General features: G+C 39.3%; 1 protein-coding gene across 2 annotated transcripts; it reads right to left on the bottom strand.

The window, feature by feature from the left end:
- Positions 1–380: 380 nt before the first annotated feature.
- On the bottom strand, positions 381–3,988 carry LOC117758443 (alpha-1,6-mannosyl-glycoprotein 2-beta-N-acetylglucosaminyltransferase). 2 transcript variants are annotated; one of them, XM_034580135.1, is made up of 2 exons: positions 3,714–3,988; positions 381–3,614 (listed from the first exon to the last, which is right to left on the bottom strand). In XM_034580135.1, exon 2 carries the CDS (start codon positions 3,360–3,362, stop codon positions 2,112–2,114), a length of 1,251 nt encoding a protein of 416 aa, XP_034436026.1. In that variant the 5' UTR covers positions 3,363–3,614; positions 3,714–3,988; the 3' UTR covers positions 381–2,111. The 2 variants fall into 2 exon arrangements, with proteins under 2 accessions (XP_034436026.1, XP_034436025.1); XM_034580134.1 differs by having other exon boundaries at positions 3,724–3,988.
- Positions 3,989–19,101: the final 15,113 nt, after the last annotated feature.

The following is a 19,101-nucleotide window of genomic DNA, read 5'->3' as shown; positions in this document are numbered from 1 at the left end:
TTTAACAGAGCAGTCACTGTTGCTCAGTCTGGATGTTCTATCAACGTAATTATAGCCAAGACAGAGACAATGTTTTCAAACATATTTAAAATTAGTTGATTGTTTTAAGTTTTTTATTCTTATTGCTGTTTAAATTCCCATTTTATTTTACAAGCTCTTTGTAACCTTGATAAGAAGAGTGCTATATAAATAAAGATTACATTAGCAATTGATGACTATAAGAAACATTTCCTTTAAAGAACTGTTGAAATTCTGGCAACTGCTGAACATCATTTTTTAATGCTCATTTAACTTGCTGTGTCACAACTGTATGACTCAAGGTAGCGATTGATATTAACTTGAAGCGTTCTTATTTATTTAAAAAAACCAATGACCTGACAAACATTCAATGTCTTTTATTTTCCATTTGGCAAAACATTAAGTGAACAATAAACAGCAATTTCAAGTGATGGTCAGAGAGGAACAATAGAACAAGCAAAAATGACAACAAAAAAGGTTGGATTCATTTCATGAAACTGTACACCATCTCACTGATTAAGCGATCATCAAACATCCCACATCCACACAAAAACAGTCTACATACACAGAAATTCATTATTATATGTAAATGTTTGTGTCTTTTCTATGTTCTTAAAAATGTATTGTGCTTTTCAACATGAACAGAAGATAATCTATCCGTTATCACATTCATTACAGATTTCTTGAATCTCCCTAAGGCACACTGTGATGCCCTTATATAAGGTTAAACAGGTTAGGGCACTTATTTGGGGCAACTGTCTTCTGTACAAGCAATATTCCACAGTGAGGCATCATTTTACCTAACTGTATACTAAGGATTTATTTTGTGAAATTAATATCCACTTTTTTTTCAAAAAATCTTGTCAATAAAGACACAATCAACAAATATCCATCAGTAATGATGAGTCCCAAGAATTGGTAAATACAATGCAAAGTACAAGGTGAATTCCAATGTTATCAGTGCACCTTTAAAAATCTCTTTAAAACAGGCATGGGCACAGAGGAACTATAAAAAGGCACGTTTGGTGATCTTGAAGACATCAACAGCATCATTATGATTATGTTTCCTCATTCTTTTATAATGTAAAAAGAAAAGTTTATCTCCAGTGGGGTATTTTGTATCTACTGAATGAATGCCTGTAAAGAAAAAAGTCTGTCTTTCTCTTTCCATCTAATCCCAATGCAATTCATTCTGTTTTCATTTCCCAGCATCAATTCTGACCACGAAGGTGCAAATCTGGAAATGCAGAATCACAGACGACCCTGACGTTTGCAGAATCAGAATCTTGAACCAGACTCCAAAAGGTCACTTTGCTCCAATCAGAAAGCAAATGCACACAGAGAACCAAAAAAAAATCAAGATCAACCTCTCGCTGTTGTAACATGGGATCAATACACTGGGTAGTATGAGACAGATTTAGTCAAGTGGTGTCTGTCAACCTCCCCTCAGAAAAAAGACCTCTGGTAAGAGCAGACAGACGTTAAGTAACACAAAGTTAAACTCCCAAGACAGAGCTGCTCAATTAATCAGAGCTTCTAACATTGAAGACAGTCACGCACATTTGGATTACACCTCTATGTATGTACATTACATGAACATTCTTTTTGGTGTTGCATATAAAATCCGTACCATGAAAAGAAGGTGTAAAAATCATTACAACTGAATGGTCCATAAAAAGCAACACGCAAGCAAACTGAACCTCTTGTGAATAAACATCATGATGTGATGCTGTGATGCTGTGTGTGTGTGTGTGTGTGTGTGTGTGTGGGGTTTATTCTAATTCCCCATCGTTGTGCAATAAATCTAACCTGATGTTTTGGCTTGTGAGATACCCAGAGATAAACAAACATGATGAAATGAAACTGAGTAGCTTGACTGAATGTGCATGCGTTAAAAACGCACAAAATGCAGAATGTCTTTGGCATTAGTGCAGCTTTGGTGATTACAAAAAATAAACTAGCTGTGTGCATGCACCATGGCTAGTTCTATTTCTTTATAGCATTTTACCATCATAGCCTTAAAGCCCTGAAATGTTATGTGTGATTGCTCATTCGCAGAATAACAAATTCTACTTTTGAGAAAAAGATACAGTTCAAAGTCGCTTGGCATAGTTATTGCATAGAATATGGTCACGGGTGTCTCCCCATCCTCCATTCTTCATGTGTGCCTTGTGCTCTACTGCTTCTGCACCATTAAGGACAAGAGATGAAGGAAATAAGGCATGCTTGGCACTCTGAAGCCCCTCCTCTGCCCTCTGTGAAGCCAATTCTGGCCTGCACTCGTCCTTCTGGTGAAGGCCACAGTCTCCTGTGTGAAGAACCCGGGAGCCCTGCGCTACAAGCACTTTGAGGGGCTTTGGTATGCATGTTCCTGACAAGTGCTGCAAAGTCCAGTCCCAGTTGTAGTCGTCATAGGTGCAGAACTCGTGGCTGCAGCCCATCAGTTTGTAGTACACCTCCCTGGAGAGGGCCATACCGATGTTGTGTTTCGTGGACATCCACCCAGTGGTCAAAACCTTATTGGACAGTTTAACAAAATCAGTCACGCCATTGTGGTTACCCAGAGCCAGCATGTCACAGTCCGGGCAGCTGTTCTTGCTGAACTTTACCATTGACTTATAGAAGTGGAAAAAGTCAGGTAAGATGTAGTTGTCCTCCTCCAGAAACACTACAAACCCACTGTAGCCCTGCATCACCTGCACTCGCTCCCACACAAAGTGCATTTTCCACCACCAGTGGTGTTTGGTTTGAGTGATGAGGGCTTCCCTGTAGTGCCCATAGGAGTCAGGGTGTTGTGCGTTGAGGCATCCTGTTTTCACAGCGTTGTCCTTGGACATGTCTCGGGGGCAGTCTCGTGGATCCTGCCCGGGAAACTCATTGGGATACAGCTGAGTGCTGAAAGGGAAATAAATTTGCAGTACCCTGCAGAAAGTTATCCCCTGCACGATCGTATTTATTTCCTCTGTAAAATAGTCATGACTGAAGATCAAAAGGAAGCTGTGAGTCTCTTTGATTTCCTTCAGCGACTTGATGAGCAGCTTGAGGTATTCAGGCCTGTTGTGGACCTGCACCACCAGCACCAGCCGAGGCTCCCCAACAAACCTGTCCGAATTCTGAATATACTGCTTGTAGTTTGCGTTGTAAACGGACTGAGACAAGTCTGACAGAGAACCAAAGTTAAACTTCACCTTTTCCTCCTCATTTCCCTCCTCATTTCCCTGAGCCACGTGATCGGTTCCACTTTCATCATTGCCGTAGAGTAATAATAAAACCATCACAGACAGAACTACGAAGAAGAGGAGCAGCAGTGGCAGCAGGTTCCTCCTGAACAGTCGAGACCTCATTTTTCTCCGGGTGGAAACAGACTTGAACGGCAGAGGGGCAGCGGCTTTGATTCACCTTTATCTTCGCTATGTGCTCGTTGGCAACGTCACGTCCTCGTGCACTGAAGATCACAGCGTCGCCAGGGACGGTCCGACGTCACGTGAGCCGCTTCTGCAACCGAATGGCAGAAGTTTGTGTTTGTGACGGCGGGTCCTCTTCCTCACTCGGACACCGTGTCATTGGAACGAGTTTCCGCGGCTGGTTCTCGGCACCTGTGGAGCACAACAGGAAGAACAGAGCGAAGTGAGAGGGTGACGTGCTGGTTTGACGTTGAAACGAAGGTCTAGTTAGCGGCAGGCTTCATTTTGGACCTGAACTCACCCGGACGAGGAGCGATGTGTCAACGCGCTCACACCAGGAAGAGGCTCCAACATCTGGGCTGAAACTTGTTGAACGCTGACGTGTACTGTGCAGCCAACGGGAGGGCGCGCGAGCTGCTGATCAGCGAATCACGGAGCCGCCTCCAGCTGCGTGACACGAGAGGGCAGCGTGAGGTGTCAACTGGAAAACTTCTTTACTTCAAAAACATGACTTATATAAAACATGGCTTATATAAAACATTACTTATATACTGCTGTGTGGTGCTTTAACCTTATAATCAATATTATTTACTTATAACACATTCAGATTTTAATCTATTTTATTATTTATCTATACATAACTTTGACTGTGTTCTGGTCAGGTGTTTATACAGCACCCAAAAACTCTTTATTTCGCCTTATAGCTCTGTTCTGTTTTTTTTATTGGTAATTTATTTTTATTTCATTTTATTATAGGTTGCACAGTTTTTATGTTGTACTTTATTTAATTCAATTTTATTTTATATTTCACTGTTTTATATTTTCGGTAATGCACCTTGACATCGGTTGACACCCGCCAATAAACCCAACAAAGTTTTTTATTTTGTATTTTATTATCCATTGCACTGTTCTTATGTTGTTCATAATTTTATTTGTTGATATTATATTGCACTGTTTTATGTTGTATTTTGTTTTATATTCAATATGTTATAAAGGAACATAGCCTGTAAATCATTAGTGAATGTATAGTAACCTTTTAGGTCTGCTAGTACAACAGGATATATAAAGCTTTGACCTATAGCTACACTGTCTTTAAATACTGTAAACTGGACAGTGGTGGAAGATAAGTAAATACTTTGACATCCTTTACATGGGATTCTATACTTTTTTATACAACTCTGCCACATTTTAGAGGAAAATGATTGCATGTTTTAACTAACTACAATTACTGTATTCAGCTTTACTTACTTTGCAGGACATGAGAGACACATAAAGATTATATGATATAATGATTTCTCAAACATTATGTACAATTAGAGCTAAGTAACATAAACACATCACACATAGTTTTACTCAAGTAGCATTTTAAATGGAGGACATTTATTTATAATAAGTTTTTCACACTCTGGTCTTGTTACATTAACTAAGTAAGGATTATTTTTCACTGGTCCTGCCCAGGAAGTGCTCAGCTCTGAAGGTAAACCTATTTCCCTCCTGACCTTACCTCTTTCAGGTTTGACTGGCTGAATCAGATCTGCTGTTCAAGGTCTCTGCCGCTGCACACAACAAAAGGGTGAGGGATGTTATACCTGAAAAACCACAAGGCTGGAAAACCTGATACCCCTATAGAGGGGACTTTACAAGAGGCCATGGAACTAGAAACACTGGGTCTGGTATATCTGATACTGGGAAATAATTATACTTAAACAGGACATTGCATTGTTGGAGAGTTAAATTTCAGTAAAATTTTATATATATACCCTCAAACCACAAAGTACATTATCTCAAGGCACTTAAGTCAAGACCTGGAAAAAATGTAAAGAGAAACCCAACACTTCCTACCATGAGCAAACACTTGGAAACAGTGAAGAGAAAAAAAAAGATCCCCTATCTGCTCTACAATTGAGTGAGTCAGTCAAGATTACATAAAAAATGATGAAACAAAAGAGTCAGTGGATTCCTTTTTCTACTTTTTGATAGAAAGATTTTAGAGCGTGCTGACATGGCTCAATTCTTCTGTCCAATCAAATATGAAATCCTTTGGGAAATCAAATGAGAATAAAACGTTGGAATAAAAGAACTAGAAAGGAAGGTCTGTTTTTGATGTATCCAGTGGAGGTAAATACCTGATAAATCAAGATACTTTTATTACCTTTTATAATCTCATGGTATTTATCATCATATTGTCCGACCCTCGAAGATACCGCAATGATTTCAGATGAGTAACAGAGAGAAGTTGCCATAGACAAACCTGCATGACCTCAGGAGTACGGTCAACCCCAGGGCTTATATGAGTGAGCAATGCTGTTAGACATATTAATCTGTTCTATCTAAACAGGACGTGTGAGGACATCGACAAGAATAGAGAAAATGACTTGAACGGAACGTTTTATTTAAACTGCAGATTCCAAATTACTTCTGACATTTACTGAAGCCTCCACGTTACTGATCAGTAGCAATGCAGAATACATGAACTATGTTGGTGAACACAAAACCTGCAGACCTATAGGTTTAAAGATTCAGCCTCAGCAATTAACAGTAAAAGCAAATTGAGCATGTGTCCACTGTAGCTCAGGAGGTAGAGGGGGTCGTTCACTAACAAGAAGGTCAGCAGTCCGATCCCTGTCTGCCCCATTCCGCTTGCTGAAGTGTCTTTGGGCTGTGCTGGAAGTGTGTGAGTGATGTGTGACAGAGAAAGTGCTGCACATAGATGCATTGTATGAATGAGTGAGTGAATGGGTGAATGACAAAACTGTGAGTGGACATCAGGTCTAGATAAGTGTTATATAAATTCAGAGCATTTTACTGTCTTTTAAATGGTAAGTGTGTTGATGTTTACTGAAGTACACAACCTTTTAAAATCAATCCATATTTAATCAACACTTGTTTTTTCCAAGTATAGTCACTGGGTCTAAAGTCTATCCAAGCATGCACTAGGAAAATAAGAAACAATTGTCAACATTACTACAATAAGTCCCATTGTTTCATACTACATACTTTCCTGCAAAGGAAGTGACACATAACCAAAAATTCTTCAGAGGGTTCTCAGAACAAGTTATTTCATATATTTTATGAAGTGAAGTAGACAAAATGTTCAATGGGTTCACTTCCTGGCTGGCTTCCATTGAAACTGCTGCACATCCTTTTCATAGGGGCGTTTTGTTGCATGTCATGTCCTGCACATTTCCTGCCTGTCCCCCTATTATGTATCATCATGAAAGGCTAAAATAGACCAGAATGTATTATCAAGTAAATTTCATTGAATGACCTGGTGTAGTGCATGTTCTGACACGTCTGTTTTGAATGTATTGTTTGTTTGGCCTGTGGTGATGCTGGATGCAGCTTTCTTTCTGAAACTGTAAAAATGACCTATGATCAACCAGATTCTCCTTTTTGCAGAGATTTTATAGTCAGTGTTTTTCATAAAATAAAACAGAATTTTCTTTATTAGTGTTCATATGTGTGGTTTATATATAAGTTTGAATGATTGACTTAACTGCAGCTATTTTTTCATACATTACATGTCAACTATTTCAGAGGTCTGCGCTAGCGACCGACACAATCATTGACTTTGTTGAGATATTGAAAAAGTGGAAGAGACTATTAACATGTGTTTTCATGACTGAGATCAGCACCTGCAACCCCTGTGAATTTCTGTGTCAGTCTAATATGATGAAGTAAAAATAATTATCAAAATGATCTGGTGCGAGTTTGACCTGTGGTTTGACCCAGTTGTTAACCACTGCTATCTGAGAACGCAGTAGAAGACATGTTGAACTAGGTTCACAGACTGCAGGCACTCTGCCCATCCCCCACTGATAGCTAGAGTACTGGTCGTTTGCTTATTCAAATTGTGTTAATATTGAACATATCACGTGTCCAAATGGCACTCAATGTGACGCTGCACTTCACTGAACCATTAACAAGACACAGGCCAAGCGAGAAGTCGATAAGATGAACAGTTCACCATTTATATGTTCCACATACAGACAGACGTTTGTGAATTTAGTAGATAGATTTATGTTAATCAAATCCTTCTCAATGATGAGCCAGCTTCACTGACCTCATAACCCCAATGCTGTGTTTGGAGACCTGGAGACCTCCATCTAAAAAAAGTTATATCAGCCACATCACTGTATAAAAGGTTCTCATGAATAGCCAGAAATTCATGAGCCACTAAACACCTTTACTATTACACAGTAAATCAGTTGTGTGTTTTTTTAAATCTATAAATCTATGGAACATAATGCAACTTTAAATGAAAATGAATCTTTGTTGTCACGATGTCTGTATTTCCCAGGCTTCAGTTCTTTCCAGTCCCACTGGGTTTCTCATGTCTTGTTGTGAGCCCCTTGTGTAGCGTCATCAGGCTGCTGAGCCTCCACCAGGGAAACTTCCCACACTCCTTTGCCTTCCAGTTACTCACAACAGCCGCCAGATCCACAAGACTTTTAGCATATCTTGTACATTTATGGACTCAATCACTATTTAATTTTTTTTACTTCATCTTGTAAATCACATGATATTTCCTCCCCCTGCACAGATTCCAGTCAAATAAAATGCTGTTTATCAGGTTTCTGCTATTGCAAGAAGTAAAGTTCAGCTCTCATCTGTGGTCCACATGATGGGGGACAGTGAGGAGACTGTGTCACAGCTGAGCGAGCATGAAACACGTGCACAGTGGTGATTCACAGACACAAATGGGGTGTGACACATTCTGTGGGGTGTCTTCACCATTCAAGAGAATGTACAATGTTTAAACACAAACACATACACACACACGTATAGAAGTGCAGTAGGGACCAAGTGTCTGTTTCAGTTTGGTTTCAGTCTGTGTTGATAGTCTGCAAATAGTACAGTGTGTGATATGTAAGAATCCTAAGTCTCCAGATCCAGTTGCAGCCAGTTGTTTTCATTGTTCAAACATCAATGATGCCTGCGACTGATATCAGCAACTGATGACATCACTTATAGGTTGTCAGCAAGAACCAAGAAATAAACTTATTGGCCTTAAGTATGCTTCATTTTACAAAATCCACTTACCCCCTGTTCCTGCTATAAGATGCAGCTTGCACTTCTTGTTCTGCCTCTCCAGCTGGGGTCTCAAAAGAACTCTGTGTTTCTTCTCCTCCTTTTAAACAGTGAAAATTGTTTATAGCATCTAAGAAGCATAAGATGCTACAACCGTCCGTGTTTGTACAGCAACACGCTACATGTTGACATTCTTGCAGGATGTACTGGGTCATCTTCCACCAACACTCAAACGGTAAGCCCTAAGCAGTGATTGAGTGTGTCTGGTGCATTTACTCCCTCAGCAGGTTCATGCTTCTTCTTGATGCTTCCAGCTGGAGTGCTGGAGCTGACTCACCTAAATGGAATGAGGGGAGTGTGAATATTGAAATTATCAACCACACCTATGCCATGACACAGTAGACTGTGTGCTGTACTTTTCACTTTGACGTGTGTTTTTTTATGGATTTACTGAACTGATATGTGTGATAAGTGTTTTAAATATAGGAGAGAATCTTGTTTATCTGTTTTTGTAGCTTGGTTAGAATGAGTCAGGCAGCCACTTGAGTTTCATTCTTTCTTCTATTTAACACTTGTGTGACATATTAATGACCATTCCTCTGCTTGAGATGATGGTGAACAATGTTCCGTTTTTTTTATTTTAGTTTTTAGAGGCATACATTTGGATCGGTAAATCTCCGTCATGAGGATCAGCTCACAGCCCTGCTGAGAATCACATTTCAAAAGGCTCCGTGTTTATGCACTGATCATTATAATATAATCTCATGCTTATTTTTACTTTTGTCTTCTCTCACTAATCACAGTTTAATTATTCTCAGATCAGTTCAGTGGAAAATGTTACCGCACTCCATCTTACTTCCACATGTTGATTATATCTGACTGAAGAAATATGCCAGAATTCTTCAGCTCTTTCTCCCTCCAACTTATCCTGACGCGACAGAAGACATGATATAAAAGCTTTGTATCTTTCACTTCATATAAAACTGTGAACTGCATTTATTGTGAGAAACTGTCTGGATAAAACATGTAAATTACAAGCAGACAAACACCATTAACTGAGGAAGTGGACATGAGTCACAAGCTCCAAATGAATGAGTCATCCATTTGCAGTTTTTTATTGTAGCCACTAGATGGTAGCAGTCTAGTACAGAACACTTGATCATTCCATCATGTACCTTTCATCTATTTGTTGACCAGAGATAAGACTTAAAGGGACAGTTCTCCCATTATTTACTCACCACTATGCCAATGAAGGGGTGGGTGAAGTGTTTGTCTCAGGGGTCGGCCAAAGTAACCTCTTCTTCAGACTTAATAAAACAACAGAAAACAAACACCACATGCCTCCATACTGCTCGTGTGGTGGCATCCAAGTGACCACAACCCCCGAAATTCATATTCAACTCGAAATTTGTCTCAAAGATATTGGTAGTTCTTATCACAGAAAAGTGTTTATATTTTCAGTAAGCTTGGTTTGAATTTGTTATTTGATGCCACAACAACAGGGTGAAATTCCATGACAGCTGAGACTGACTCTCAATTGTTCGAGCATGTGTAACAACACACCCAGCTCCATTCCCCCAGTCGCTGCTATGCAGAGTCCAAATCACGTCTTCGCTGCAAGATGGCAGCATTCATATTCGTTATATTTAGGCTTCATTCCTGGACATTGGCAGGAAGTGGAGACACATCATCCATCTTTATGTACTGTCCTTCGTTATTGTGTCCACATTTGGACACTGGCAGTTCGCCCGCTGCACAAAGGCAAGGATACTAAAAAAGACTGAAGGTCCCTGTGTGCCTCTAATACATTCCTCACACAACAGCTTTTTCCAGTCTGAAACTCTGGAGCAGTCTCATCCAACAAGCCCAGAACAAATATTTTTCCTTGTGAGTTGCAGGTGGCTGCATTTCAAGAGGCTCAGCCTGAGGCCAACATTTAAAAAAATATATCTGGAGGGGCACAGACAATACCAATGGCTCTACAGTACATCATCAATATATTTCTAATGCACAGAGAACCCTCTATCTGTATACTGCATGTTTAAAAAGTACACTATGTTCTCACACGCAACAAGAGACTGGAGCTTAACAGTAGATGGCAGTTAAGTGAGGAAATGAGCCATTGGTCATGGGTTAGACTCAAAATGCTATTTTATAAGTCATGCCTTTGTTTTATGATTATCTAAAATAAATGGTTTCATTCATGTGAATACAATTTCAGCTAATTTTCTGCTTTGATCTGTGGTGTATTTTTTGGCAAAAGCACAATCCCCCACCATGTGTTTGCGCAGTGAAACTACGGTATAGACAGTTTAGTCAGGGGTGTGCCCCCAGTTGATGGCCTCTAGCTTTTGCTTCCATAAAAGAAAAGAAAACGGCCATGATTTACATGAAGCTGGGTTTGGAGGGTAAACACTCACATTTGTATAAGATGAACAAAATGGTTCCCTCTGCCGAGGAGTTTATGGGTTTTTGTCCACATTTGATTGTTAGTCAGCAAGATTACACAAAATGTACAATTATCAGATATAGGTTTATTTGTAGCTTTTTTCTAGATATATTGTAAGTACAATGAAATACAGTGTCCTTATTTTTTATCTTTTAATATTAGCTGTTAAAGTAGCTGCCAAACAAATCCAATCCCATGTTTGTTTGAGTAGATTTTTGTTTCCTTCATATTACAGCTGCGGCATTTATAAACTACATTTCATTCAAATACAGGGAAATACGCAAAACAGTCTGGAAGAGTTTTATTGTAGATCTACAGAGGTAGTGGGCTTCAGACATCCTCTTCATGTCCAGTCTGAGCAAAAGACAGTTCTGCAATTCAGCTCCAAGCCTCACCTGTAAAATGTCACTGAAAGAACTTTAGAGAGATGTAAAACAAAAAAAGATAAACATGACTACAAAAAGACCCCCAAAAATAACTAAAAGGGAGATTAAAAAACAACCACAAATAGACACATTACAACTAATAAGAGATGCAAAACAATATAAAGTGACACAAAATTACTTCAGATTTGAAAAACAAGTACAAGGTGACCAACAAGAGAAGCAAAACAACTACAAAAAGGCACAAAATGCCACAAGAGACTCATTAGAACCAATAAACAAATAAACAAGGATTACGTAGTTGGGATTACCTTCTTCAGAAAGCTTCCTTCTGAGCCACAGATGATGTCATACGGGCTGGGTGGTGCTCCTCATGATGCGTAAACCAATATCCATTTGTACATTTAGTGGATTAACCCTTCATGTTACCCCTTTGCCACATGTAAGTGTGGTTTACCATTTGACATTGTTGAAATCCTCCACATGTGCATCATGCTGGGCGGAATAAGGACAGTGTGACCGAAAACCCAGGATGTGTTTACAATTTTGCGTGTGTTTCACTTGACTTTCCTGAAGGAGGCAGCTGAAAAGACTCTCTTTAGACGCACTGTTGTATTTGAGGATTTCAAACCTTTGGTCGAATGTATATTGCAGCTGTATGTAAACACGTTCACCAGAAAAAAATGTTCCCACATCTGGAGGAAAAATGGTGACTGAGAAGGCTTCCTCTCACAGGCCGTTCCAAAATAAGAAATCATTCTGTTAAGACAGCCTGTTTGAGCAATGTGCATTTTCAACAGTCTTAGAAGAGTTACCATACATCCTCCACATTGTTTAAGACACAGGCCTCTGTAATTGTTGCAATAAGCACTCAGGTATACTGGACGTATGCCCACATGAATAAGAGAACACTTATCCTGCTGCACATGTTTCCTTCTGCTGCAGAGAGAAATTTTACCACCCGACTGAAATAAACTTCAGAGGGACAAATGAAGAAACAACAGGATGTGTGTTTGGAAATCATTTTTGGATTATGTACTCGTGTTGGCCTCTGTGTGCAGAACCAATTAAAGCACAAAGTCTCCATCACCATGTGTGGAGCCGACTGTTTTCTTTTACTCCTCCGGCACAAAGTCTGAGTATCTTAACTTCACAGCTGCACATAATGTGCTACTGCGAATTATAGTATGAAAACCTATTAACTCCCTTACATGTCGAGTTCATGCTCTGTATGAACATTTTGAATATTACGTAATAAATTCCTTAATTTTGCACAAATGATCACATCGTGATTTCAACACAAACTAAGACGAAATGCCTCTTTAAACAGTTGTGGATACGACTATAGCAAGTCAGAGCTAGATTTACCAAGGTAAAGACATTATTGTGTGTCTAGGTCAAGCATTCTACACAACACAAAAATTCAAAACTTCACACCATAAGAACAGTTTTTTTCTCCGACTGCTGCCGGCCTCATCAGCAAGGACTGGAGGCCCCATCAATGCACTGCATACATTTTAACACCCCCCCCTGTGACTGTTAAATCAGAGCTCTCTGTGGCCAGTAACACATCAAATTGTAAATATCTATGGTTCATATTTCACATGTGTTTTTTCTAGTGTTTATAATTTTTTTAGACTGTTTCCTATTTATATACTTTTATTTTTTATGCTTGCACAAACACACCACATCGAATTCATTGTACATGTAAACCTACTTGGCAATAATCCCAGACTCTGACTGCTCTGAAGCCAGTGATCTATTCCTGTTTCTCTATGTCCTCTGGCTGGTTTGTTGGGAAAGGAAGTTATAATTCCCTTCATGCTGCTCAGAGAAGTAAGGAAAAGGGGCGTTCAAGTCAACAAGAGTAGCAAATACAGAAACCTTTTATTAAACTATTACACACTTCTAATGACAAATCTATAATAAAAGCAGACAAATCCAAAATAAAGATTCAAGGAAACAGGCTTCCTGCAGTTTCTGTTTTGGTAAAACCAACTGTGCCCCATAGTTTATATATTTTAAGTGATATGTGTGAATCAAATGATAGATTTGCTGTTTTCTGATTTATATCATTGTGAATTAAACATCTTTTGGGTTTGAACACAAGCTTGAGCGCAGACAATTCCACCTAGGAAAACGATTGTTACTTAGAAGCCTCATGAATCTATAAATCTGAGTGTGGTGATATACGTAAAGATGTTTGTTGCAGTCAGCGGATCTGTATTGACCTGGATGGGAGGCGTTAAAATTAATGAAAATGGTTCCATTTCTGATTGATTGGTTGGCTATTATTTTCATTTTATCTCCATGGTTACAAATCCAATTAAGTAGTTATTTGCATAACATGTTTCTTTGCTGGGTGCATGGTGGTGATAGATGCTAAAGTTACTCATTATCGGAAAATGATGAGCCAGGCCTAGTATGGTCACTTTATAGAATCTGAAGCAACATGAATGAATAAATTAAGTTTGATGCTGAATCTGCAACATTTCTGTGTTAATCTTAATGTTGGCTATGCAGCAGTAGCAATACATAGCTCATTTAATAGAAGAACTAGATTCAGGATTTAACAATTGAAGTCAGGACTGACTCACTTTACTAGTAGTTAGTTATTGTGCAATAAAGAATAATCCAGAATTTCAGTTATATCCAGGAAATTTTCTTTACAAATTTCTTATTACATTTTTTAAATATGCTTTACAGTCATATCAGAATGTGCAAAAAACCTGAAAGTTTTTCTCCAGTTTACACAACATCAACACACATTACACAGATGATAAAAATGTCATAATGTCATAATTTGTTTTCCCCTCGAGGACAGGATCTTTTCTGTTGAACCCAGAATGAACACATTCCTGTGTGCTCCAGATGAAGCAGATCACCAATACATCCGGGACGAGGTTGCGAAATTACTTTGGTCTCAATAATCAAACACCCATAAACCAACATTACAGCAGGCAACCATGTGTAAAGCTGTAGAATTGCTGATGCACAAATCATCGATGAAAAAAGAAATATGATTGATTTGACAATGGGATGATTGCTGCTGCTCAGTAGGGGGTTTACAAAGTTTACTTTCGTATCAATAGAAGACAATCAGAACATGTGTATGAGTTTATTAATACATTTATCATTTAAACAGGGGTCACCATATTTAAAACTAGTTGAGTTATGGATGCATTTAATTAAATAATTTTCATATTCAAGCAAGTTTGATATCTTTTCAGTGATTTAAGACATTGATTTTCCATCATGATTCATAGTTCAAGGCAGCATCCAGAAAGAAGATCCAGCTGCCAGTTTTCTTCTCTCTTTTTACTTGTTTTACTGAGGTAGAGACATTTTCTACAAAAACCAACTCCAAAACTAAACAATGAATCCCAGCCTCATGTTGTGTTTTTGGGGTGGTGCTGTTCGCAGTTCATCATATTTGACCAATTCTTTCCACAAGTTGGTTTATAAAAAGATTTGTTCAAAAGCAGTTGATGGATGTGTCAGACACTGGAGGATAACAATGTAGCAACATTCACAGAGGAGTTTCCCTGCTTTAACTCTGCATGTGCCTCCCTGTGCTTACATCAGAACTGTTTGCACTGCAGAGTTAAGTTACAATCTGAGACCAGGGCTGAGGAGCATGAGGAAGAAAAGGAGGAGAGTGAGGTTTTCAGTTTATTTGTAAAGTGAGAGGAGTTATTTGGTTAGCAGGGGAGGGTCATTTAAGTTTTAATCAGCACAAATGTATATTCCAGGCTTCCCTTGTAAGTTGATTGCAATGCCTTCGTGACCACCTCTGTTGGTCAGGCTCAATTTTGGTCTGTTGGTCTGGAAAGTGCAGAGGCTGAAAGGTCAGAAGGTCCAGTGAAACCGGCCTTAGTTTTAGAGATTGCTTTTTTGACTCTAAACTAATTGTTACTTAAGTAATTAGCTGGTTTTATAGTCCAGAACTTTACAGTTTGGGTATTTTAGTCTCGCCAGCATCATTCACAGATACAGAGAGAATCTGGTTTCTTTACAAAGAAAAAAAGCTGCAAGAAATCAGCTGTACACGACCTGTCTAGCAATGAACTTCTGAGAGACAAACTTAGCAGCTAGTTGCAGAACATTTAGTATTTAGCACCTTAAAGAGTCAGATATTTCCCTCAGGAGTTGTGTCCACAATTTAAAAGAGCGCTAATGTTCTCGGAGTCTGCTTTATATAAAAATGACTAACTTAGTAAGATGAGAGCGTGGCTGTGTTGTCTTTACAGACGGTCGGTTGCACTGCCCCCAAGTGGAATTTTTTTTTTTTTCATTTCGTTTTCTGCAATAGCTGTTATTAATTTACATGCTCAGTAAGATGCTCCAAAACCTGACGTGTTCACCAGAGTATGACTTCGTGTTGAGGGTGGATCCACAGTCCACTTTTGCTTTTCAAATATTTGTGGTTGTTGTAATTGTTAACAGTTGGTCCTGATGTTTTAGAGGATTTGCTTAAAGTAGAAACTGAATGAATGTTTGTTTGGAGCCGGCTCTCCGCATACAGATCAGTTGACATAACAACCAGGGGAATTAAAAATTAACTGAAGCACTGGAACGTGTTTTTGACCAGTCCCACCGGTAGAAACGGCCAATTGTCCAAATAATGAAAACATCCCTTGCATGGTTGCCTGATAATAACACTGATGACCTCATCGTGCTGAAACCCACAACAGTGCAGCTCAGCCCTGCAGGGGCTAAAAGCAGTTGGTTTCATTCAGCAAAAAAAAACGAACTAACTGCAAACATCACATACCATTGGGATTATCCAGTAATCCAGTATCGCAGACAATAAGTGTGTGTAAATGAGAATCAAGTAAATGAGACCGATTTTCTGCTCAGTATTTAAAAATGTCTGTTTCAGGATCAGGGTCATTTGTGCATATGTTCAGCCTACACAAGTCTAGTTATGTATTTTAGCGGCTGTATCGCAAATCTCCTCCTATATCAGTGCACTGTATAAATTGTCCATCGTTTTTATGGTTGTCTTATTTGTGGGGGGAACATTTCTGCAATTCAATTTGTTGAAAAATTCCAACAAGTGAATAGATGAATGTTTGGGGAATAAACATGGCTGCAGTATGAGGTCCCAGTTCACTGTTTGCACCGTTTGTTGCACGTCTTTCCCCTTTTCTCTCTTTTATGAGACTAAAGGAACTAAAAGTCAGAATAGTTTGGCCTCTGCTTCTTCGATTTCTTCACACTTTATTATGTCTCTATTTTAAGTTCCTATTCTTCATGGAAGAACACTACAAAATATTACTAGAACGACCCCTTGAACGTTTATATAAGAAATGTTGTGAAGTAAATCCCTAACAGCTAATGCTTCAGGGTGGACAGGGTGTGTGTGTGTGTGTGTGTGTGTGTGTGTGTGTGTGTGTGTGTGTGTGTGTGTGTGTGTGTGTGTGTGTGTGTGTGTGTGACAGAGAGTTAAAATAAGAACATTAATAAAATCAGAAAAAGAGAATCATGGGACAATTAGTACAAGGAGATCCAGTGTAGAAAAAAGCTGGATTGAGCCACGCAGCGAGCGGCCGGGCCAGTTGTATTTTGTGCCAGGGTCACGACATGGGATGGTGAGAAGTAAGTAAAAGCAGATGAGGGCACGCTAGACATGTGGGAATGCCTGGTTTGACCCCCTGGCTTATCTTTCATGACAGGAAATAAGAGAAGGTGTGTGTATATTTGTGTGTGTGTGTGTGTGTGTGTGTGTGTGTGTGTGTGTGTGTGTGTGTGTTTGTGTGTGTGTGTGTGTGTGTGTGTGTGTGTGTGTTCATTGGAAGTGTTATGCTTGCTTATCTGTGTGCATGTGTGTAGGCCTGATCTGCAGGGATCAGCAGAGGAAGTGCTGCTGTGTTACTCTTATCAGACTCAGAAATGTAAGATGTAAGTGAGTTGTTTCCAGTCAATTTATACTGATATTAATTCTTTTTTATTTCAATAATATACTCTCTTGTCGTGCATAAAAAAACGTTCTTATTCCAAACTTTCTTTTGTTAAAAATAACACAGAAGACCTCACACATCCTGCTCCAGAGATTCCTCTGATCCCTCACTGATGGATTTCAAAACCGAACAACTGTGAATTTAGGGTCATTTCCAAGCCTGTGTGTGTCAAAAACAACTGATATATTATTCAGCCTGAAGACTTCTAACACGACTGCCAAGAATATGCTGATCACTGCTGACTGTGCAGGAGGGGGATCAGCTAAGGAGGCAAACCTTTGCTTTTTTCTGAAATCTCTCATGATTTCAGCTTCCAAATGCCTCCCCTCTGTATTCCTCTTTCTTCGGTAAGCGAAGACAATTCAGTTCAATTCAATTTTATTCGTATAGAGCCAAATCACAACATACATTATCTTAAGGCACTTTACATAGCAAGGTTGAAATGTTACACTATAGAGAAATCCAACCATTCACACAACAAGCAAACACTTGGCAACTGTTGAGAGGGAAAAAAAACAAGCCATTTTAATGTGGAGAAACCTCGGGCATCTGCCCCGACCAGTTTGGGGTGAGCTGAGAAAAATGGAGGAGAGAGGAGAGAGAGGAGGGTTGGAAAGAGAGGAGTGAATAATAAATCTTTTCAGTTCTATGATTCAGAGCTGACTTACTACAGGGTGTCTCCCTTTACTGCTGCCAAACTGAAGTGTTTTTGAGCATTATAGTGTCTGCGATGGCGATTGATATTGAGTCCGACAGACTGCTAACAGCTTTATACAAGCAGATAGTGTTCACCAAGAGGCATGTCCTGAATCCACCCTGTAAATTAGGCTTAACAAAGATTCTCCTGGTTCAAAACAAAGTGCTGAGAAGGCTTTTATAAGTGTATATGAATTAGGGAGCTTATATTTTGAGGATGGTGTGCTTCATGGTCTAAGCGGCATTTGTTGGTATGGTGAAAAGGCACAGTGGTGAGATGGGACACTGTGTAACAGAAGCTCCACATCTGGTTTCAGGCCTCTTGGATCACACTGAGTGGATACGGCCCAGTGCTAAAGCTACGAGTGTTCTCCTGATCTGAGGCAGAGGGATGTTGAACTGTGAGTCACAGAGGGGAGGAATGTTTGATGGCTAATAGAGTGTGATTGGTGGGGGGGCAGGAGGAGGAGAGGGAGACTAACGTTTTGACCTACATAATAATCACCAGGTTATTGATCTCACACACACACACACTGACACACACAAACACACACACACACACACACAAACAAACACACTTCAGAGGACAATATATTGACTCACATTGATTTCCTTGAGACTCACTCTAGCCTTAACCATAGGTACTTGGCAGAAGAGAATAAACTGGAATTATCAAATAAAGATTGATAGTCACAGACAAGGAAATAAATACAAATAACAAAAGATTTTTATTTTGTAGCACATTACAGAAAACAACTACTAAGTCCATTGTATTTGATATTATTATTATTATTATTACTATTACTATAGTTATTAGTATAGCAGTAGGCTTTAAGCAGGATCATTCCAACAGCAATAGAGAAGAGAGCGAGAGAGAGAGAGAGACGAGAAAGCACAAAACGAGAGGGAAGATGCTGAGATAGTTTGAGGCAATTAAACCAAATTTACAGCCTTTTTAATAATAATGACCCAGTATATAAAAATACACTGGAAGTTTTGAATCTCATGGCAAGCAGAAGGGTTAAATGGGAATTATAATGGGATCCGATCAGACGGCAGAGAGGAAAACTTGAGAGGATGAACTGTCTGTTCTTCCTGTTACTGGGAGGCTACAAACCATCGGCAGGATCTGAACTCTGTGGACTGGAAGAGCTCCT

This window comes from Hippoglossus hippoglossus, chromosome 24 (genome assembly GCF_009819705.1).
Source record: "Hippoglossus hippoglossus isolate fHipHip1 chromosome 24, fHipHip1.pri, whole genome shotgun sequence".
Taxonomy (NCBI): domain Eukaryota; kingdom Metazoa; phylum Chordata; class Actinopteri; order Pleuronectiformes; family Pleuronectidae; genus Hippoglossus; species Hippoglossus hippoglossus.
The sequence above is the reverse complement of the archived record's forward strand: the minus strand, read 5'-3'. Positions and strand labels throughout refer to the sequence as shown.

What these genes read in the sequence shown, in the direction of transcription:
- LOC117758443 (XM_034580135.1), bottom strand. Translation starts at nt 3,362, where the DNA reads ATGAGGTCTCGACTGTTCAGGAGGAACCTGCTGCCACTGCTGCTCCTC.